This window comes from Suncus etruscus, chromosome 6, assembly GCF_024139225.1.
Source record: "Suncus etruscus isolate mSunEtr1 chromosome 6, mSunEtr1.pri.cur, whole genome shotgun sequence".
In the NCBI taxonomy this organism is placed as follows: Eukaryota; Metazoa; Chordata; class Mammalia; order Eulipotyphla; family Soricidae; genus Suncus; species Suncus etruscus.
In genome coordinates, this window is record NC_064853.1 from 93,763,450 (window position 1) to 93,786,359 (window position 22,910).

The 22,910-nt window shown below is 42.0% G+C and overlaps 1 protein-coding gene across 2 annotated transcripts in view; it reads left to right on the top strand.

Annotated features, from left to right (window-relative positions):
• KLHL24 (kelch like family member 24) overlaps positions 1 to 22,910 on the top strand; it is a 48,905-nt gene that overhangs the window by 21,447 nt on the left and 4,548 nt on the right. For both annotated transcript variants that reach the window (XM_049775855.1, XM_049775856.1), the window contains 4 exons: positions 7,541 to 7,725; positions 9,424 to 9,542; positions 13,653 to 13,841; positions 16,377 to 16,565. In XM_049775855.1, the coding sequence (XP_049631812.1) occupies positions 7,541 to 7,725; positions 9,424 to 9,542; positions 13,653 to 13,841; positions 16,377 to 16,565 (682 nt within the window). The remainder of the gene's footprint in view (positions 1 to 7,540; positions 7,726 to 9,423; positions 9,543 to 13,652; positions 13,842 to 16,376; positions 16,566 to 22,910) is intronic.

The following is a 22,910-nucleotide window of genomic DNA, read 5'->3' on the forward strand; positions in this document are numbered from 1 at the left end:
GTCAGTACCTTTTATATCTTCGAATATTAGCCCCTTATCTGATGGGTATTGGGTGAATAGTTTCTCCCATTCTGTGGGTGGCTTTTGTATCCTAGGCACTATTTAGTCTCAATGTCATGAGTGTTTTACCTAGATGTTGTTCTATATACTTTATGGTTTCAGGACTGATATATCAGTGTCTTTAATCCATTTGGATTTGACCTTTGTGCATGGTGTTAGAGATCTGAGTTTGCTTTTTTGCAAGTGGCTGCTCAGTTGTGCCTACACCACTTGTTGAAGAGACAATTCCTTGTCCCATTTTGCATTTATTTATCAAAAAATTATTGATAAAATTATCAAAAATTATCTGGGGCACATTCTCTGTGAATATTCAAGTCTATTCCACTGATCTGAGAGTCTGTCTTTATTCCAGGCAGCCTTGTCTTGTATTACCAGATTTTAGATGAAAGGCTTTTAGAAATCTCAATTGAGAATAATATTTGCCGTTGGCTTGTGGTAGATGGCCTTAACTATATTGAGAATAGTTCCTTCCAATCCCATCTTGATGAGAGTTTTTATCAAGAATGGATGTTGGACCTTATTGAATGATTTTTCTGCATCTATTGATATTATCTTATGGTTTTTATTTTTCTTTTTGTTGATATGGTATATTATGTTGATTTATTTATGTATGTTAAACCATCCTTGCATTCCTGGAATGAAACGTACTTTAAATGGTGCTGGAGATCAAACCCAGAGACTTAAATGTACCAGGCAAAACTCTATGCTTGAGGTTAGTCCCAACCCTTTAATTTTTTTGTTTTTGTTTTTGTGTATAGGCCATACCTGACATTTCTGGCTGTGAACCCTGGGGGACCATATGAAATGCTAGGGATTGAACCCAGATTATCCCCAGCCTTTTTATTTATTTATATATTTTTGAGGAAACCAGTCCACCTTATGCAGGGAAACACAGCCATATGTACAAAGCAGCATTACCATCCTTTACGAAAAAAAAAATTGAAAAAAATTTTTGTTTTGTTTTTTTTTGGACCACACTTGGGGGTCACTCCTGCTTCTGCACTCAGAAATCACTCCTGGCAGGCTCACGGAACCATATGCAATGCCGGAGATAGAGCGAGGATTTGAACCACCATCCTTCTGCATGCAAGGCAAACACCTTACCTCCATGCTATCTCTTCAGCCCCGTGATCTTGACAACTTTTAGTTTTGCTACATTTGAAGGCAACAGGCTATTTTATTTAATAGAAAATACTTTTGGTGGGGAGGGGACAATAGTATAGTGGGTAGAATGCTTGCCTTGCACACAGCCAACCAGGGTTTGATCCCCAGCATCTCATATAGTTCCCCGAGCCTACTGGAATGAACTCTAAATTCAGAGCCAGGAACATCACTGAGTGTGGCCCAAAAATAAAAAAAAAAAAATACTTTTTTTCCCAAGCAAGTGGAGGTGCTGGGGATCGAACCCAGGGCCTCATGCATGCTAAGAAAAATACTTTTTTTGGTTTGGTGGCCACTGCATAGCTGTTCTCAAGGGGCACTCCTATTTCTGTACTCAGGACTTACTCCTGTGTGTGTTCAGGAGACCATATGCAATGCCAGGAATCGAACCCAGGTCAGCTGTGTGCAAGGCAAGTTCCCTACCCACAAACTTTATCTAAATACTCTATGAGAATTATAAGAAAGACTCTTTTATTCTATAACTCTGCCATTATCTTTGCCTCAGAAGCAATGTTCAGGCCATATTTGCTGGTACTCAGGGTCATTCCTGATCTCTTCTCAGCAATACTCAGGGGACCATATGGGATACCGGGATTCGAACCACCGTCCTTCTGCATGCAAGGCAAATGCCCTACACTGTGCTAAATCTCCGGCCCCTGTGTCTTACAGTCTTGCCCTTACCTATTACTGCAGGTTAGTTTGAGTCACGAGGCATTTTATCATCTGAACACTATGTATTATCTATGCAGGTTCTCATCTTCTCAGAAACTCCAAACTTCTTTGAAAAAGAAGTGCTCTGTCTACTTCCTCAGCTGCTCTTCACTCCTCTGATCCCGTCCCTCCACTGAAACTCCTCTCAGCCTATCACTCACCTTCTGTTTGCTATGAGCCTCTTTTCAGTTGTTTTGTTTTGTCTTTTGGTGGTGCCAGTGATCAAGCCCTAGGCCTCATACATGCAAGGCAAGTACCCCTGGGCTGCATCCCTGCCATCTTTTCTTTTCTGTCTTTAGCTGATCTTTCGAAGGATTTTGACATCATGTTGTTTTAATCTCTCTTGACACTTTTCTCTTTGGGGGATGCTATTTTTCAATTTGCTTTTTCTACAGACTTTCCATATGTAGTGCTAAGAATTGAACCACAGTGGGACTTATGCAGAGAAAGTGCCTAAATCTGTATACTATCGCTCATGCTATATCTAGTCTTTGAGATGTTAATAATCTCTTTGGTTCAGTTGCAATGCTCACTCACTGTGGTTTCCTGCCATGCTTGCAGGGGCTTGCACTTCCTGATCATGGTGAGCACACCTGAGTCACTTCATTCTTGTGCTTCGATACACTTCCCTGAGGTGCACTGGAAATCATGAGCAGTCCTAATGGTCAGCACCAGGCAGACGGCAGAGCTGGGATTGTCTCAGTACATGTGAGACACCAGACATTTGAAATTCTGACCCTGTGCTTGCAGGCCAGTACGCCCAGCCTCTGGATTTGTTCCTGTTCCTTCAGGTAGAAATTGTAACCACAAAAAGTGCTACAGTGTCCGGGCCCGGAGAGATAGCACAGCGGTGTTTGCCTTGCAAGCAGCCGATCCAGAACCTAAGGTGGTTGGTTCGAATCCCGGTGTCCCATATGGTCCTCCGTGCCTGCCAGGAGCGATTTCTGAGCAGACAGCCAGGAATAACCCTTGAGCAATGCCGGGTGTGGCCCAAAAAAACCAAAAAAAAAAAAAAAGTGCTACAGTGTCCTCACTGAATCCACAGAGTTTCTGACTCTTGGAGCCCTTAAGAAAGGCATACAGGGCCAAAGAGATAGCACGGGAGTTAAGGAACTTACCTTGCATGTAGGTGACCCCTGTTCAGTCCCTGGAGCCACCCAGTTCCCCAATCCACTACTGGGAACAACACCAAGCACCACCAAAGGGGAATGAATAAATCTACATGAGGAACTGGAATGATAGCACAGTGGGAAGGTGTTTGCCTTGCACTCAGCTGACCGGGGACAGACCTGGGTTCGATTCCCGGCATCCTATATGGTCCCCCAAGCCTGCCAGGAGTAATCCCTGAGCTCTGCCGGGTATGCCCTCCCCCCAAAAAATCTACATGATAAAATAGGTTTCCTAAACTTAGAAATTGTGTATGTGGGGCCGGGGAGATATCATGGAGGTAGAGAGTTTGCCTTACATCCAGAAGGACGGTGGTTTGAATCCCGGCATCCCATATGGTCCCCTGTGCCTGCCAGGGGCGATTTTTGAGCCCAGAGCCAGGAGTAACCCCTGAGCGCTGCCAGATGTGACCCCCCAAAAAAAAAACAAACTAAAAAAAAGAAATTGTGTATGTGTCTATGTTTAATGTGAACAGATTAGGACTGGATATTGATTCAAATGGCAGAATATATATTGCCTTACATGTGCAGGGCCTTGGATTTCATCTCCAGCACTGCTAGAATGACCTTCTGTCCCAGCACTGCAGAGTCTGGCCCCAAGAATAATAAGGTAGTTGTTAATTGAAAGATAAATTTAACATTATGAGAAGGGAGAGAAGGAGAAGAGAGAGCATATCAGTCTATTTGGGATAGATTTAACATGAGTTCCTTTATTTTCTAATCTTTTTTGGTGGGGAGGGTTCACACATAGTGGTGCTATGGTTACTTCTGGCTCTGCTTCAGAAATCATATGGCAAGCTCAGGGGACCATATGGGATGCCAGGATTCAAACCATCATACATCCTAGGTCAGCCATGTGCAAGGCAAATAAATGCCCTACTGCTGTGCTATTGCTCCGGCCCCTATATTCTAATCTTTGTATATTTATTTGCAATAAGAAATTGTGTAACCCACAAAGATTGATGCACATCACAAAAAATGAGAATAAGTAGTGCTGGCGGGGATGTGGAGAGAAAGGAATTCTTATTCACTGCTGATGGGAATGCCATCTAGTCCAACCTTTATGGAAAGCAAAATGGAGATTCCTCCAAAAACTGGAAAAGGAGCTCCCATATGATCCAGCTCCAGGGATATACCACTCCAGGGATATACCACAGGAATGCAAAAATACAGTGCAAAAATCCCTTCCTCACTCCTATATTCATTGTAGCGCTATTTACAATAGCCAGACTCTGGAAACCACCAAGATGTCCTTCAACAGATGAATGGCGAGGGTGGGTTGGGGAGGAGGGAGACTTGGGACATTGGTGATGGGAATGTTGCACTGCTGAATGGGGGTGTTCTTTACATGCCTGAAACCCAATTACAATCATATATGTAACCAAGGTGTTTAAATAAAGATATTAATAAAATTAAAAAAAAAAGAAATTGTGTGACATGGGCTGGAGAGATAGCACAGTAGTAGGGGGTATGCCTTGCACACAGCCGACAAAGGACGGACAGTGGTTTGAATCCCAGCATCCCATTTGGTCCTCTGAGCCTGCTAGGCTCCTATGATTTCTGAGCACAGAGCCAGGAGCTTCGCCAGGTGTTATCCAACCCCTCCCCAAAAGAAATTTTGTGACAAACAGATTAGCTATTTGAAGTATATATGCCTAGCATATTTTCTTAATAGGAGCAAGTCATTGAGGGCCAGAGCAATAGCAAAGTAGTAGGGCATTTTGCCTTGCATGCGGCTAACCCAGGACGGACCCAGATTTGTTTCGTGACATCCCATATGGTTCCCCAAGCCTGCCAAGAACAATTTTTGAGTGCAGAGCCAGGAATAACCCCTGAATACCATTGGGTATGGACCATAAAAAAGGGGGGGGGAGGGCAAATCACTACATGGGAAAACAGAGTTTTCCAAAATACAGAAGCCAAACAGAGAGGGTTAGCCTAATCTTGACAGCCTCTCTGTGAGTAATGTTCAGGAAAGTTTGACTCACCATAGAACCTGATCTCTGAGATAGAGCCAGGACTAAGTGCTGAGAACCACCTGCTGAGCTTCACCCCTCAAAAAATATTTTTTTTTAATTAAAATACTAGTAATGGTGGGGGCTGGAGCACTGGTGCAAGCAGTAAGGCATTTGCCTTGCATGTGCTAACCTAGGACGGACCATGATTCAATCCCCCAGCATTCTATATGGTTCCCCAGGCCAGGAGCAATTTCTGAGCACATAGCCAGGAATAACCCCTGAGCTTCAGCGGATGTGGTTGAAAAAAACCAAACAAAACAAAAATACTAGTAATGGTAAAGTAACGTAAGTTTTTGTTTGGTAGATTGTAACTTTGAATGGGCATAGGAGATGTTTGTCTTTGTATTAACTCTTTTGTTTATCTATTCACTTTCTGCACTCAGAACTAATGCTTTACTTCTACTGACCTGGTCCTTTTTTTAATCAGTGTTAACTGAGTTTAGTACCTGCCATATCTTACAAACTAAAGAGACAATCTCTCCAAGGCCTAAAACTTTGTTTCTCTGGGCCAGAATGATAGTACAGCTGGTAAAACACTTGTCTTGCATGTGGACAATCCAAGTTCAATCCCCAGCATCCCATGGTTGCCTGAGTACAGAGCTAGCTAGGAATAACCCTTGAGCTGTGTACAACCTAAAACCAAACAACCTTTATGTCTGTCTTTTAAGTCTATTTGTGTTGACTTGATTTTTGGATATATTTCTATCTTAAGAGTGGTCAGTAAGGGGCCAGGAGCACAGTGGGTAAGGCATTTATTTGCCTTGCACGTGGCTGACCCAGGTTCGATCTCCAGCATCCTATACGGTATCCCTAGCCTGTCAGGAGTGATTTCTGAGTGCAAAGCCAGGAGTAACCCCTGAGTGCTGCTGGATGTGGCCCCCAAAAAAAAAACAAAAACAAAGTGGTTAGTAGTTTATATTACTAGCATTTTCACAACTTCTCACTTTTAGAAAAACCCTGTCTCTTCTATATTTTAAGATACATGTTTTTTCTTTCCATTAAATAGAATCGGGTTTTGCCTTCATTTTTGTTGACCTACACTAGTTTGGCATATTTGGCATGAATTATAAGTAGGTTTGAACCAGAAATGGTAGAGTGCCTGACTTTATATGTGAGGCTTTGGGTTCATCACACAGCATCACACAAAACTAGATGAGATGAAAAGGTGAAGAAGGAAGAGGAAAGAGTTGTAACTCTGTTATTTCAGCCAATGAGCCCTATCTTTAGTCCTTATCTTGACTGATCCTGGTAATTATTGCATTATTACTAGAATGAGTAAGGCACTTGCCTTGTGTGTCTCTAACCCAGGTTATGCATATATGAATTGCTACAAAATTGCAATCAAAGCCATCTTTAATATTACTAGTATCCCAATAAGATCTATAGTACTTTATAAATTTTAAGTCAAAACTTAGTGAAAAAAATAGCCATAAGAATTTTCTGTGGGGCCGGCGAGGTAGCGCTAGAGGTAAGGTGTCTGCCTTGCAAGCGCTAGCCAAGGAAGGACCGCGGTTCGATCCCCCCCCTCCCGCGTCCCATATGGTCCCCCCGAGCCAGGGGCAATTTCTGAGCGCTTAGCCAGGAGTAACCCCTGATCATCAAATGGGTGTGGCCTGAAAAACCAAAAAAAAAAAAAAATGAAGTTTTTGTGATGGGGCCGGAGAGATAGCATGGAGGTAAGGCATTTGCCTTGTATGCAGAAGGATGGTGGTTCAAATCCCGGCATCCCATATGGACCCCCAAGCCTGCCAGGAGCGATTTCTGAGTGTAGAGCCAAAAGTAACCCCTGAGCGCTGCTGGGTGTGACCAAAAAAAAAAAAAAAAAGAATTTCCTGTGAGGGGCCGGAGCAATGGTGCAGCGGTAGGTTGTTTGCCTTGCATGCAGCTGACTTAGGACAGACCACAGTTTGATCCCCTGGCGTCCCATGTGGTCTTCCAAGCCAGGAGTGATTTCTGAGCACATAGCCAGGAGTAACCCCTGAGCATCATTGGGTGTGCCCCCCCAAAAAAACCCAAAAATAAATCAATAATTTTCTGTGAAAAATGATGTCACTATATTCTTTATAAATGTCCTCAAAGTTCTGTATTATTTGATACATGGAAAGGAAATTTAAAAAAAAAGTACTTTTAGTAGTGTTCTCAATTCTTTTTTTTTTTTTTTTTGGGTCACACCCGGCAGTGCTCAGGGGTTACTCCTGGCTGTTTGCTCAGAAATAGCTCCTGGCAGGCACGGGGGATTATATGGGACACCAGGATTCGAACCAACCACCTTTGGTTCTGGATCGGCTGCTTGCAAGGCAAACACCGCTGTGCTATCTCTCTGGGCCCGAGTGTTCTCAATTCTTTCTGATAATGAAATGTTTTCAGAGTTGTAAACAATTGGATTTTAATTTATTGCTTGTACATTCTCATATCATATTTTAGATCAACAGGCTATTCTGAGGTGATAGTTGTCGTTGGAGGCTGTGAACGTGTTGGCGGATTTAATCTTCCATACACTGAGTGTTATGATCCTGTGACAGGAGAATGGAAGTCTTTGGCCAAACTTCCAGAATTTACCAAATCCGAGTATGCAGTCTGTGCTCTAAGGAATGACATTCTTGTTTCAGGTAAATAATTTTGCAGTAGCTACTTAGGATCCGGGACAGAGACCAAAATCTATATCTAGTGGTGCTCAGGGGTTCCTACAATGCCAGGGATCAAATTCAGGACCACATAATGCTAAACATCTGCTCTACCATCTAAACTATGTTCCCAGGTTCCCTAGTTTTAATTTGAACATAGCTATTTTGAATGATAATGTTTCAAGAAGCTAGTGGAAATGGATTGCTTATTTTAGGCAGATGAGTTTAGACAACAGCAACAAAATTCAGAATGACTTTTTGCTCTTAAAAACATGCAGAATGAGTTAAATGAAGATCTCCCCCCTCCCCTAAAAAATGCCTTTAATAATGTTTTGTGTGTTCTACCAAAAATGTATAGTTTTCAGGGCCGGAGAGATAGCATGGAGGTAAAGTGTTTGCCTTGCATGCATAAGATCAGTGGTTCGAATCCTGGCATCCCATGTGGTCGCCCCAGCCTGCCAAGAACGATTTCTGAGTATAAAGCTCCAGGGCCTGGAGAGATAGCACAGCGGCATTTGCCTTGCAAGCAGCTGACCCAGGACCTAAGGTGGTTTGTTCGAATCCGTGTCCCATATGGTTCCCCGTGCCTGCCAGGAGCTATTTCTGAGCAGATAGCCAAGAGTAACCCTTGAGCACTGCTGGGTGTGACCCCCCCAAAAGAAACAAAACAAAACAAAACAAAAAATGTACAGTTTTCTAAGCTGCAGGGAGTAAAGTTTACTAAGTTAGGCTTATTTATAGAATTAAGCATCCACAACTTACCCATGTTTACTGGAATTATTTCCAAATTTTATGCAATAGAATTTTTAAATTCTTAATTTGAGTTAAAGAGAGTTATCTCAATGGATTGAGTCAATGGATTACAGTCTTTTGCCTACAGGACGCCTGGATTCAGTTCCAAACATCTTATGGTCCCCTAGCACTGAGCCAGAGTAGCTCCAATTACTGCAGTGCAGGTATATCTCCTCTCCCCTTCCAAAAAAATTCTTAATTTGAACTTATGTGTAACATGTGATATCAAAATCAAAGGGACAATAAGATGACAGACTTGTATAAAGTATAAGTGATGAGCCTTTAAGTCTGTTTGTTTTTTTAGCTATTTTGGTTTTGAGCCATATCTGGTGGTGTTCAGGGCTTACTCCTGACTCTGCACTCAGGGATTTCTCCTGGCAGTGGTGGGGTGCCAGGGACCAAACCCAGATCTCCATATATAAAGCAAGTGTACTACTGTCTCTCCAGTTCCCTAAAGTCTGTTTGTTAAGTCATTTCCCTTACTTTGCTGATTATTATCTTCCTTTGATCAGTAAAAAAAACTCATACTTAATTTTATTTTATGATATGCTTTCTTTAAAAATGAGTGATTTACACAAAAAATGAGTGATTTAAAAAATTACTTTAGAGTAATTCTGTTATTAATAATTTATATATGTATAAAGTTCACATTCTGCCTTTTAATATTTGGGCCTATAATGATCATTTCTCAAAATAGCACTGGTCAGCTTAAACTTGCTGTGAAGGACTATTTTCATTAGGGTTCTTGTTTCACTTGCTGGCACTCGGACTAGGGATTAGTAAAGCCCAGGTCCTCATTAACTATGCTTTGGTGGCCTAGAAGCCTCAGCAATATATACAAATATATATGTATATATATATGACTGCATGTGCCCTGTTTTGCATTTAAAGGTGGAAGAATCAATGGCCGTGATGTCTGGATTTATAATTCACAGTTAAATATTTGGATCAGAGTTGCTTCTCTGAATAAAGGCAGATGGCGTCACAAAATGGCTGTCCTCCTTGGTAAAGTAAGAGAAACTGCTTTTTACTCCTGCTGATACATTTCCAAAATAAATACCACATTCAAATTCTTTATATTACTTTCCCTCTGGGTATTTTGGATTCAAATTGTTTTTCCTTCATCAATAAACTGAAAATATAAACAATTTGGCACTGTACTGTTGAATGGGTATTTTGTTCTCCCATGTTGGAATTTGTGACAGTATAGCACATTTCTCTTGCACCACTGGGGCCTTAATGGCTAAGAAACTTTGGGAAATAATGTAGTTCTATCCACTATAAAAATTAGCCAATGTCTGGGGCCAAAGTGATAGCACAGTGGTAGGGTGTTTGCCTTGCACGAGCAAACCCAGAATGGACCTGGGTTCGATTCCTGGCATCCCATATGGTCCCCTGAGCCTTCCAGAGGTGATTTCTGAGCACGGAGCCAGGAGTACTTCTGAGCGACGACGCCAGGTGTGGCCCAAAAACCAAAAAAATATAAAAGTAAAAATAAGCCAATATCTAATTTTTTAACTCGATTTTGGTACTCAGAAATGTTTAACTGGGTAATCTTATTTTACCTGTTTTATTTGTAAAATTAGATAAACTCACTAATACCTTTTAAAGAAAACTTATTGGGTACAACTAATATATTATATACATTAAAATACATATATAATATGGTCCTGAGTCATTTTCTGTCTTTAGGAATTTGAGAATCACTTGTGGACTATATTCTAAACTTAAAATGAAAAAAAAGTATCCTTTAAAATGAAGTTAAATCTAATATAAAAGACATTTCCAAAACAGAGATAAAAATAGAGAAGTGTGGGGCCGGGTAGGTGGCGCTGGAGGTAAGGTGTCTGCCTTGCAAGCGCTAGCCAAGGAAGGACCGCGGTTCGATCCCCCGGCGTCCCATATGGTCCCCCCAAGCCAGGGGCGATTTCTGAGCACATAGCCAGGAGTAACCCCTGAGCGTCAAACGGGTGTGGCCCAAAAACCAAAAAAAAAAAAAAAAAAAAAAAATAGAGAAGTGTTCTGGGCCCGGAGAGATAGCACAGCAGCATTTGCCTTGCAAACAGCCGATCCAGGACCAAAGGTGGTTGTTTCGAATCCCGGTGTCCCATATGGTCCCCCGTGCCTGCCAGGAGCTATTTCTGAGCAGACAGCCAGGAGTAACCCCTGAGCACCGCCGGGTGTGGCCCCAAAACCAAAAAAAAAAAAAAGGAAGTGTACCAGAGGCCTAACTTGGACTCTGCCATCTTTCCCTGCCCACATCTCTTTCAGCCCCTGATATCATTTAAAAAAAAAAAAAGTTAAGTCAAAACAAGATGTATTGTTTGTCTGTGTATGTTTGACTGGTTCCCTAGGATCCCTTTCTGAGTGAAGACACCTGCCTCTTGGGACTGCATGTGGAGATATTTCAGAGTCAGCCACCAATTAGAAAACAACTGTTCCAGCTGAAGCAGAGATGGGCCCAAGGATCCTTCCCAATCCCCACATCAGTTCCTTCCTCCCTCAGCCTAGTCCCCACAGGGACTTCTAGAAATCTCTATATTATGGAATATCACTTTGCCTCTCAACATCATCAGGAGTACCACCAAGAGTGATCTGATATACACCTCATCTACTAAACATCACAGCTTGGGATCAGAGTGATCGCACAGCAGCAGGGCACTTGCCTTGCATACGGACTTGGGATCCATTCCCATCACCCATTATTGTACCCCCCAGCCTGCCAGGACCAATTTCTGAGTGCAGCGCCAGGAGTAACCACTGAGTGCTATCGGATATGGCCCCCAAACAAACAAAAAATAAATAAACATCACAGCTTAACTTAGGCTATCTTAAACATACTGAGAACACTTTTATGTTAGCCTACAGTTGGGAAGATTATCTTACATAAATCCATTTTTTTTTTTTTTTGGGCCACACTCATTTGACGCTCAGGGGTTACTCCTGGCTATGTGCTCAGAAATCGCCCCTGGCTTGGGGGGACCATATGGGACGCCGGGGGATCGAACCGCGGTCCTTCCTTGGCTAGCGCTTGCAAGGCAGACACCTTACCTCCAGCGCCACCTACCCGGCACATAAATCCATTTTACAATCGAGTATTGCCAATCTCATGTAATATTGTATTGATAATGGAAAACCACATATTTGAGCTGGAGAGAGAGAGTGTAGGAGGCAAGGTGTAAGTACTTGGCTTGCATGTAGCAGACCCTAGTTTGATCTCCAATGCCACACCTGGTCCTCCAAACACCATTAGAAGTGAAGGAGTGACCCCTGAGCACTGAGCCAGAAGTAGCCCCTGAGCTCCATTGGCTGTGACCCAGAAACAAACAAAAAGAATTGACTGGGGCTGAGGGTGTCACTCAGCAGTATTTGCACATGCACGCGCGAGCACAAACTCACACTCATTCATTCACTCATTTTCACTCTCACTTTCATAGCATGGTGGTTCATCCTCAGGATCACAAGGCTAATTTTGAGCCATGTTATGCTATTGCCCAGCCTCTGAAGAATGCTAACCTGGAAAAGGATAAAGAATCCAAATTCAAGCACAGTTTATATTGAATGCATATCTCTTTCTCTCTGCCATGAAGTGGAAAGATCCTGAGTTAGAGTATTATAAATTAGGGGTATCTGTAGTTGTCAGTTCAAGTAGCATCATTCCTAAGGAGCCATTATTTATTCATAAGGGAATGAAAACTACAGTGTTTTGTGTATAAATCATAAATATAAACACTCTGAAAAGAACATCTGTGGGACTGGAGCAGTGGTAAGGCATCTGCCGTGCCCATGCTAGCCTAGGATGGAAATCTGTTTAATCCCCCTGCATCCTATATGGTCCCTCACTCAAGCCAGGAGTAGTAACCCCTGAGCATCTGCGAGTGTGGCCCAAAAACCAAAAAAAAAAAAAAAAAAAAAGAACATCTGTGGTATTAAAATTTCAGTGGAGGGGCTAATTTGAAAAACCTTTAAAAGTTTTTTTTTTTTTTTTATGATGGTGGGGGGAAGATTAATAGGAACAGAAAGTTCCCCCAAAATAGTTTAATAGGTATAGGAACATGAAAGTTCCGGGATAGGGGCCGGGCGGTGGCGCTCGAGGTAAGGTGCCTGCCTTACCTGCGCTAGCCTAGGAGACGGACCGCGGTTCGATCCCCCGGCGTCCCATATGGTCCCCCAAGCCAGGAGCGACTTCTGAGCGCATAGTCAGGAGTAACCCCTGAGCGTCACCGGGTGTGGCCCAAAAACCAAAAAAAAAAAAAAAAAAAAAGAAAGTTCCGGGATAGTGCTTGGTAAAAAGCATTAAGAAAATTTTAAGTTACAGGTGTATAGTATATTTTGCAGAAATGTTATATTTTTAAAAAGGGCTAGTATGTTAATTTTCACTTTATTATGTTGTTGCTATGAAAATATGACCTGCCTTGGGCTATAGGCGGAAGTCACATAGATTATGCTTTTTGTCTTTATGTAAAAAAAAGGGGGGGGGGCAGATGTGACTCCACCCTGGATTTAGGTGTATCTACCTGAGACCCGCCCATTTCTGGGCGGGGTCTTGGAAACCAGATGTTATATTAACCATACCTGCAAGACCTTGCCCATTTCCTGGGATGGGTCTTGGAAGGGGTAGATAAGGCTTTGACCAGAGAGGATTAGGGCTTTTGGCCCTTTTGGCCCTTTTTGGTCATTGGCCAGCATGGAGGTCAAAGGGAAGATGACTGAAAGGAGTTAAGATGCAGGGCTAGCCTAGAATGGCTGAATGCTTAAAAGGTTATGATATAGGCCACACATGTATTTGTGCAGCCCTGAGTTTTACTGACCCCCAGAACTCCAGCAAAAAAAAAAATTCGTGTGTATGTGTGTGTGTGTGTGTGTGTGTGTGTGTGTGTTACTCTTGATTCTGTGCTCAGTAATCATTCCTGGTGGTTTTCAGGGACCATATGCAGTGTTGAGTATCAAATGGGAGCTGCTTCCTAAAACACAAGTGCTATACTGACTCTTACTTTCTCTTTATCCCCTCAAGGACATATCTCTATTTTTTCTAAGCAGAGATAGCCTTTAATTCTTCAGCCCACTTATTTAAAACCCAGGCATTGAAGTTAAGAGTTTTCTCACTGTTTTACATACAGGTGTATGTTGTTGGAGGCTATGATGGGCAAAACAGATTGAGCAGTGTCGAATGTTATGACTCCTTTTCAAACCGATGGACTGAAGTTGCTCCCCTAAAGGAAGCAGTGAGTTCTCCTGCTGTGACAAGCTGTGTAAGCAAATTGTTCGTGATTGGTGGAGGACCTGATGATAACACTTGTTCTGATAAGGTAAAGCCATATTTTCCTACAAAAGTGACATATTCAAGAGAAATGTAAAAGGCTGATAAATGGGAGGGGGTTTACTTTTAAAATTCATCTAGTACTTTAAAGAAAAGACATTACACAACACTGGTGGTGAGAATGGCCCTAATTCACTGTCCGTATAAGCCTGAAATACAACTATGAAGGATTTGTAATTCACAGAGGTCTCAATAAAAATAAAGAAAAAAGAAAAGACTACTATGAAATTATTGTACACCTAAAATTTACTATAAAAAGCATAAGCCAATCTTACTGAAATTAGATTAATCTCAAGATTGACACCTTATATTAAATTATTTTTTTGAAAACAAATCACTATAAGGAATGAAAAATGATTCACATAAAACACAGTTGGGAAATTAATCTGCAAAGGATAAAAATTAATTCTGTGGGGCCAGCGAGGTGGCGCTAGAGGTAAGGTGCCTTGCAAGCGCTAGCCAAGGAAAGGACCAGGGTTCGATCACCCCGGCATCCCATATGGTCCTCCCCAAGCCTGGGGCAATTTCTGAGCACGTAGCCAGGAGTAACTCCTGAGCATCAAATGGGTGTGGCCTGAAAAAAAAAAGAATTAATTCCATATAGTTTATCATTTTTTTAATATTTGTTTTGGGGCCATACCTGACTTGCTCAAGGATCACTCCTGGTAGGGTTCAATGGACCATGTGAAGTGCTGGGGATCGAATTGTGCCAGCTGTGTGCAAGGCAAGTGCCCTACCCACTGTATTATCATTCCCATCCCTTAAATATATCTTTTGGAATAAACAGGAGCAAAAGAACCCTCTGCACTATAAACAAGTAACTGATTAGGATTGATGCCATAGGTGGCCGGAGAGATAGCACAGCTGTAGGGCATTTGCCTTGCATGCAGCTGATTCGAACAGACGGTGGTTTGAATCCCGGCATCCCATATGGTCCCCCGTGCCTGCCAGGAGCAACTTCTGAGAGCAGAGCCAGGAGTAACCCCTGAGCTCTGCTGGATGTGACCCAAAAAATTAAAGAAAAAAAAAGATTGATGCCATTCCTTACACCCTTGGGACAGAAGAACACTCAGGGGCCCGGAGAGATAGCACAGCGGCGTTTGACTTGCAAGCAGCCGATCCAGAACCAAAGGTGGTTGGTTCGAATCCCGGTGTCCCATATGGGTCCCCCGTGCCTGCCAGAAGCTATTTCTGAGCAGACAGCCAGGAGTAACCCCTGAGCACTGACGGGTGTGACCCAAAAACAAAACAAAACAAACAAACAAAAAAGAACACTCAGAAAATGTTTGTGTTCAAGAGACAGTGGTTAGGGTGTTTATCATGTATACGGCCCACCTGGGTCTGATCCCCTATGTACCATATGGTCCCCCAAGCTTGCCAGGAGTAACCCTGGAGTCAGGAGTGCCCCCCACAAAAAGTCCCTTCTGAATGCAAGTATTTAACACTTATTGGAAATCGCTAACTGAATTTTGACAATCCTTATTCTAAATGATATATTCATGTGATGTTAAATGTTACATATAGAATTTAGAACTTATGGTGTACAGAGTATAATGAATTTAAACTTGTTCTTTTGTGGGGGGAGGTTGGGCCACACCCAGTCACACTCAGGTTACTCCTGGTTCTGCACTCAGAAATTGCCCCTGGCTTGGGGTACCATATGGCATGCCGGGGGATTAAACCTAGGTTAGCGCATGCAAGGCACGTCCTACCTCCTGCGCCAACACTCTGGCCCCAAAACTTGTATTCTTTTGAGGACAGGATTAGCTATAAAGTTATAAAAATAAATTATATTCATATTGAGGCATAATGATGAATACAGCATGATTTTTTCCTTAACTTAGACTTAATTCTAATGGAAATAAGCAAAGCAAACTTAGTACACATTTTGTTTTTGCTGTTCTGATATGTTTGATAGCAATAAATTTGCATCTTCTTTGAGAATAGCATAATTCAGATATTTCCCATTCAAGCTAATAATACTTTTGTGAATTAATGGGATGTGATTTTTATTGCCTTTATACATTGATAGACTTTATTAAGTAAAAAAATATTTTATGGCCAGAGCAATAGCACAGCAGTAGGGTTTGCCTTGCACACAGCCGACCCGGGACAGACCCAAGTTTGATTCCCAGCATCCCATATGGTCCCCTGAGCCTGCCAAGAGAAATTTTGTTGTTGTTGTTGTTGTTGTTGTTGTTGTTGTTGTGTCACACCCAGCAGCACTCAGGGGTTATTCCTGGCTCTATGCTCACAAATCACTCCTGACAGGCTCGGTGTACCATATGAGATGCTGGGATTCGAACCACCATCCTTCTGCATGCAAGGCAAATGCCCTACCTCCATACTATCTCTCTGGCCCCTTCCAGGAGCAGTTTCTGAGCACAGAGCCAGGAGTAACCCCTGAGCACTTCCTTCCACCTGTGGCTCAAAAAAAGGTTTTAAAAGTTTAAGCATTTAGTGTTTATGTAACATTTAATATTTAAACATTTTAAAGGAATTAATGAAATATTTCTTTTATTAGGTTCAGTCTTATGATCCAGAAACCAATTCTTGGCTACTTCGTGCAGCTATCCCCATTGCCAAGAGGTGTATAACAGCTGTATCCTTGAACAACCTGATATATGTCGCTGGTGGACTGACCAAGGCAATCTACTGCTATGATCCAGTTGAAGATTACTGGATGCACGTACAGAATACATTCAGTCGGCAGGTAATTCCATAAGCAGTCCAGAAGAAATTCGTCTAGGAGGGGCCACTAACTAGCCATGACTATTAAAAATATATTGTGTTTAGGGGCCGGAGCAATAGTACAGTGGATAGGGCATTGGCCTTGCATGTGGCTGACCTGGGTTTGATCCCTAGCATCCCATACAGTCCCCTGAGCCTGCCTGGAGTAATTCCTGAGCTCAGAGCCAGGTTGAGCACTGCCAGGTATGGCCCAAGCCACCACCACCACCATCCCCCAAAAATAAAGGAATATACTGAGTTCTGAGGCCAGAGTAATAGTAGAGTAGATGGGGCATTTGCCTTGCATGTGGCCTGCCCAGTTTCAATCCCTGGCATCCCATATGGTACCCTACTAGGAGTGATTCCCAAGTACAGAGACAGGACTAATCCTACTGAAACAAGAGTAAACCTAAGCACTCTCTGGGTGTGCCACCCCCCAAAAAAAAATAAGGGGAAAAAGATTATACCATATTCATTATTAAAGTATTTCACATATGCTTATTTTATTTAAAAATTTAATTTTCTTTCTTTTTTTTTTTTTTTTTTTTTTTTGGTTTTTGGTTTTTGGGCCACACCCGTTTGACGCTCAGGGGTTACTCCTGGCTATGCAACTCAGAAATCGCCCCTGGCTTGGGGGGACCATATGGGACACCGGGGGATCGAACCGAGGTCCGTCCTACGCTAGCGCTTGCAAGGCAGACACCTTACCTCGAGCGCCACCTTCCCGGCCCTAATTTTCTTTCTTTTATTACTATATTTAAATACCTTGATAGGGGCTGGAGAGATAGCATGGAGGTAAGGCGTTTGCCTTGCATGCAGAAGGACGGTGGTTCAAATCCCGGCATCCCATGTGGTCCCCCTGAGCCTGCCAGGAACGATTTCTGAGCATAGAGCCAGGAGTAACCCCTGAGCGTAGCTGTGTGTGACCCAAAAACCAAAATAAATAAATAAACACCTTGATAACAAATATGATTGCACTTCACCAGTGCAACATTCCCATCACCAATGTTCCAAATCTCCCTCCTCCCCACCCTACCCCCACCTGTACTCTAGACAGGCTTTCTACTTCCCTCATTCATTCACATTGTTAGGATAGTTCTCAGTATAGTTATTTCTCTAACTGCACTCACCACTCTTTGTAGTGAGCTTCATGTCATGAACTGGACCTTCCAGCCCTCCTCTCTTTTGTCTCTGAGAATTATTACAAATATGTCTTTTATTTTTCTTAAAACACATAAATGAGTGAGACTATTCTGTGTCTGTCTTTCTCCCTCTGACTTATTTTACTCAGCATAATGTATTTCATGTACATTCATGTATAGGAAAATTTCATGATTTCATCTCTCCTGATGGCTGCATAATATTCCATTGTGTATATGTACCACAGTTTCTTTAGACATTCATCTGTTAAAGGGGATCTTGCTTGTTTTCAGAGTCCAATGAATATAGGTGTGAGGAAGGGATTTTTGTATTGTATTTTTGTGTTCCTAGGGAATATCCCTAGGAATGGTATAGCTGGATCGTATGGGAGCTCAATTTCTAGTTTTTGGAGGAATCTTCATATCACTTTCCATAAAGGTTGAACTAGATGGCATTCCTACCAGCAGTGAATAAGAGTTTCTTTCTCTCCACATACCTGCCAGCACTGCTTGTTTTCATTCTTCGTGATGTGTGCCAATCTTTGTGGCATGAGATGGTACCTCATAGTTGTTTTTTATTTGCATCTCCCTGATGGTTAGTGATGGGGAGCATTTTTTCATGTACCTTTCGGCCATTTGTATTTCTTCTTTCTCAAAGTGTCTGTCCATTTCTTCTCCCCATTTTTGGATGGGATTAGATGTTTGGTTTTTTTTCTTGTAAAGTTCTGTCAGTGTCTTGTATATTTTGGATATTAGCCCCTTATCTGATGGATATTGGGTGAATAGTTTCTCCCACTCAGTGGGTGTCTCGTGTATCCTGGGCACTATTTCCTTTGAGGTGCAGAAGCTTCTCAGTTTAATATATTCCCATCTCTGCTTCTATTTGTTTGGAGTGTGCTGTTTCCTCCTTGAAGATGCCTTTAGTCTCAATGTCCTGGAGTGTTTTACCTACATGTTGTTCTATATACCTATGATTTCAGGTCTGATATCAAGGTCTTTAATCCATTTGGATTTTACCTTTGTACATGGTGTTAGCTGGGGGTCTGAGTTCACGATTTCCTGTTGCACATATCCCTTGATTAGTATGAAGTTTCCATCTTTGTCCCTTAAAACTTTTCTGATTCTACAGTTTGTGTCATCTGATATTATATGGCCACCCCAGCTTTTTTAAGGGTGTTGTTTGCTTGGATGATTTTTCTCCAACCTTTGATTTTGATTCTGTTTGTTCTGACTATTCAGGTGTGTTTCCTGTAGGCAGCATAAGGTTGGATTTATCTTTTTGATCCATTTGGCCACTCTGTGTCTCTTAATTGGTGCATTTAGTCCATTGACATTGAGGGAGATGATTGTCATGGGATTTAATTTCATCTTTGTGTATACGTTTGGTGTGTCTATTGGTCTGTCTTGTCTTAAAGTAGACCTTTCAGTTTTTCCTTTAAGGCTGGTTTTGCATCTGTAAAGTTTCTGAGCTGTTGCTTACCATGAAGATATGTATCCTTCTTCAAACCTGAACGTGAGTTGGGCTGGGTGCAGTATTTTAGGTGAAGCATCCATTTCATTCATTCTTATCACAATATTCCTCCACTGTCTCCTGGCCTTGAGAATTTCTTGTCACAGGTCTGCTGGAAATCTTAAGGATGCTTCTTTTGAATGTAATTTCCCCTTTTTGATCTTGCTGCTTTCAGTATTCTATCTCTATCTGTGGGATTTGTCATTGTGACTAGGATGTTTCTTAGGGTATTTTTCTTGAGTCTCTTTTAGCTGTTATTCTTCAGGCATGCAGATTTTGATTTCATGCAATCTTTAGCTCTGGGAGTTTCTCTGTGATGATATCTTTGACTGTTGATTCTTCCTGTGGATCCCCTTCCTGGGCCTCTGGGACACCAATGATTCTTAGTTGTTTCTGTTGAGTTTATCAAAGACTTCTATTTTCATTTGTTCACATTCCTTGAGTATTTTTTCCGTTGTTTGATCATTTGCCTTAAGGTTCTTTTCCAGTCTCTTCTGCTGTATAGAGTTGTTCTGCATTACATCTTCCAGTTCACTGTTTTTGTCCTTGGCTGCTGTTACCCTTTTGGAGAGGCTTTCCATTGAGGTTTTCGGTTCAGCTACTGTGTTTTTCAGATCTGTTATTTCAGTTTGAAGTTTTCTTTTTTTTTTTTTTTTTGTTTTTGGACCACACCCGGCATTGCTCAGGTGTTACTCCTGGCTGTCTGCTCAGAAATAGCTCCTGGCAGGCACAGGGAACCACATGGGACACCGGGATTCGAACCAACCACCTTTGGTCCTGGATCGGCTGCTTGCAAGGCAAATGCCGCTGTGCTATCTCTCCGGGCCCCAGTTTGAAGTTTTCTGATTTCTATCTTTGTGTTCTGTTCAGCTAGAACTATGGTTTTTTTAATTTCCATGAGGATCCTCCATATTTCTATTCTAAACTCATTATCTGAGAGATTAATCAGATGGTTGGTATTTTTTGGATCATCAGAACTATCATCTTTATTCTCTGTGCAAGGTGTTTGCCTGCAAGGTTTCCCCATTGTCATGCTTGTAGTGTGATTTTTTCTGCATGTTATGGTGGAGTTCATTAGTTAGACAGAGCGCGTGACGGCAAAGCAACACAGAGCTCCATGCTCTTCTGGAGCCTCTAGGAGACAGTTTTTGCTGAGCCCTTCTGGCTCTCTCAGGAGAGCTTCAGGAGACAGAAGAGAAGAGAAACACACAAAGCCAACAGGTCCCTCAGTCTCTCCCCTTTATAAAAAATTTAACTCCTTATAATGCCTATTTTTAACTCCTTCCCAGGAATTGTTTTGTTGAAATATCTTGCTTTTTATCACCCCACAGAAAATTAACTATTGCAGGCAAGCTGTTGATTTTCTTTTACCCTTAACCTTCTTCAGAACTTTATTCTTTACCCTCTCTCTTGCATATTTAAAAAGGAAAAATGTTCCCAAAGTACTTCGTTTCTTTTTGTGGTTAGAGGCGAGGTAAATTTGTTGGGTTGTTTGTTTGGTAAGTTGGGTTTTTTGGAATGTGAGGGGCATACCCAGAAGTATTCAGGGAGACCATATGGGATTCTGGAAATCAAACCTGGCAGGCCACATACAAGACAAATGCCCTGCCCACTCTACTATTGCTCTTATACATTCAGACCTCATTGCTGGTGCTGGGGAGAGGGCTCAGAGGTGCCAGAACATGCTCTGCATATAGGAGGCCCAGGTTCCATCACCTCATGGTTCCTCCCAGCACCTCCAAGGACCAATTTCCCTTCCTGTGGGGGGTGGGGAGAGAGAGAGGCAGAGACAAAGACTCACACAGAGTCCCCTGAGACCACACACACACACACACACACACACACACACACACACACACACACACACACACAGTCCCCTGAAGACTGCCAGGAGCAACCCCTCACCCCCATGCACAGAGCCAGGAACGTCTGCCAAATGCCCAAACATCACAACAAAACTTCTCTTTCCTAGGAAGGGGCTGGAGAGATAAGATAGGTAGAGTAGTTGAGTCTTGCCTTGTGTGTTCACAGTACTGAGTTACATTCCCAGTACTGGCCCAGTGGCCAGTCAGACACTATTAGAAAGCCCCAAATTCTGGGACTAGAATGATAGCACAATGGGTAGCGTGTTTTCCTTGCATGTGGCCAATCCAGGTATCATTCCTGGCATCTCATATGGTCCCTCAAACCTGTCAGGAGTAATTTTTTTTTTTTTTTTTTGGTTTTTGGGCCACACCTGGTAACGCTCAGGGGTTACTCCTGGCTATGCGCTCAGAAGTTGCTCCTGGCTTGGGGGACCATATGGGACACTGGGGGATCGAACCGCGGTCCGTCCAAGGCTAGCGCAGGCAAGGCAGGCGCACCTTACCTTTAGCGCCACTGCCCGGCCCCAGGAGTAATTTTTGAGAGCAGAGACAGGAGTCACCTCTAAATACCACTGAGTATGGTAAAAAAATAAAATAAGATAAAAAGAAAATAAAGAATGCTCCAAGTTCTTATAATTATAAGTTAATGTTTAATTTATATTGAATCTTTTTTGTCTATTCAGATGATTTTTTAAAAACATTTATAGATATTTTTATTCCAATCTTTTTTTTTTTTTTTTTTGGTTTTTGGGCCACACCCGGCGGTGCTCAGCGGTTACTCCTGGCTTTCTGCTCAGAAATAGCTCCTGGCAGGCACGGGGGACCATATGGGGCACCAGGATTCGAACCAACCACCTTAGGTCCTAGATCGGCTGCTTGCAAGGCAAACGCTGCTGTGCTATCTCTCCAGGCCCTTATTCCAATCTTTATTAATGTTATTAATGTTATTAATGCAGATGCTTAAGCATTATTGATAAAATGTTTTTCTAACAGAAAGCCAATATCCCATTTTTAGAAGAAAATACATTTATATTTTTATAGGCCCATTCAGATTTTCCCTTAAATGTTTCTTTTCTGGACTTGTTTTTCTCAAGCCCTTATTCTCTCTTAAACATGAATGTCATCTCTTTCTCTACTCTCACCTGATCTTTCTAAGTAAGATTGATTCAATAAAACTTTTTGCTTCACTAAAAAAAACAGTTATTTGGGAGGCTAGAGAGATAGTATAGTTGGGGAGGGGTACAGTGCTTCCCATGCATGCAGCTGAGCTGCATGCAAGGATGGTTTCATCCCCAGTACCCCATATTGTCCCTGAGCCCCGACAGGAGTGACACCTGACTGCAGAACAAAGAGTAAGTTCTAAGCACAGCTGATAAAGGGTACAAAAACTATAAATTGAATGAATTTTTTAAGTTTTATTTTTGGGCCACACTGGGGTATGATCAGGGCTTATTCCTCATTTTGTGCCCAGGGGTCAATCCTAGCAGTTGGATACTGGGGATTGAACCTAAGTATGCTGTGACTAAGACAATTGCTGTGCTATCTTAACCACTGCTACCTTTCTGACCTGTAAAAAATTTTATTAAATTTTTTTATCTTTCCTCTTATACTAAATTGTGTTTGTGGTATTCATCTACAAATGTAAATTTTAAATATATTGCATATAAATCTTAGAATGTATTATAGAATTATTTTGTCCTATTAATTTTTTCAATATACATACCTTTAAAAAGATAGTTGTTGGAGAAAGTTTTTCAACTTACTGATTTATAATTTTGTGCAATTTTGGGAGTTTAACTTTATTCAACTATGTG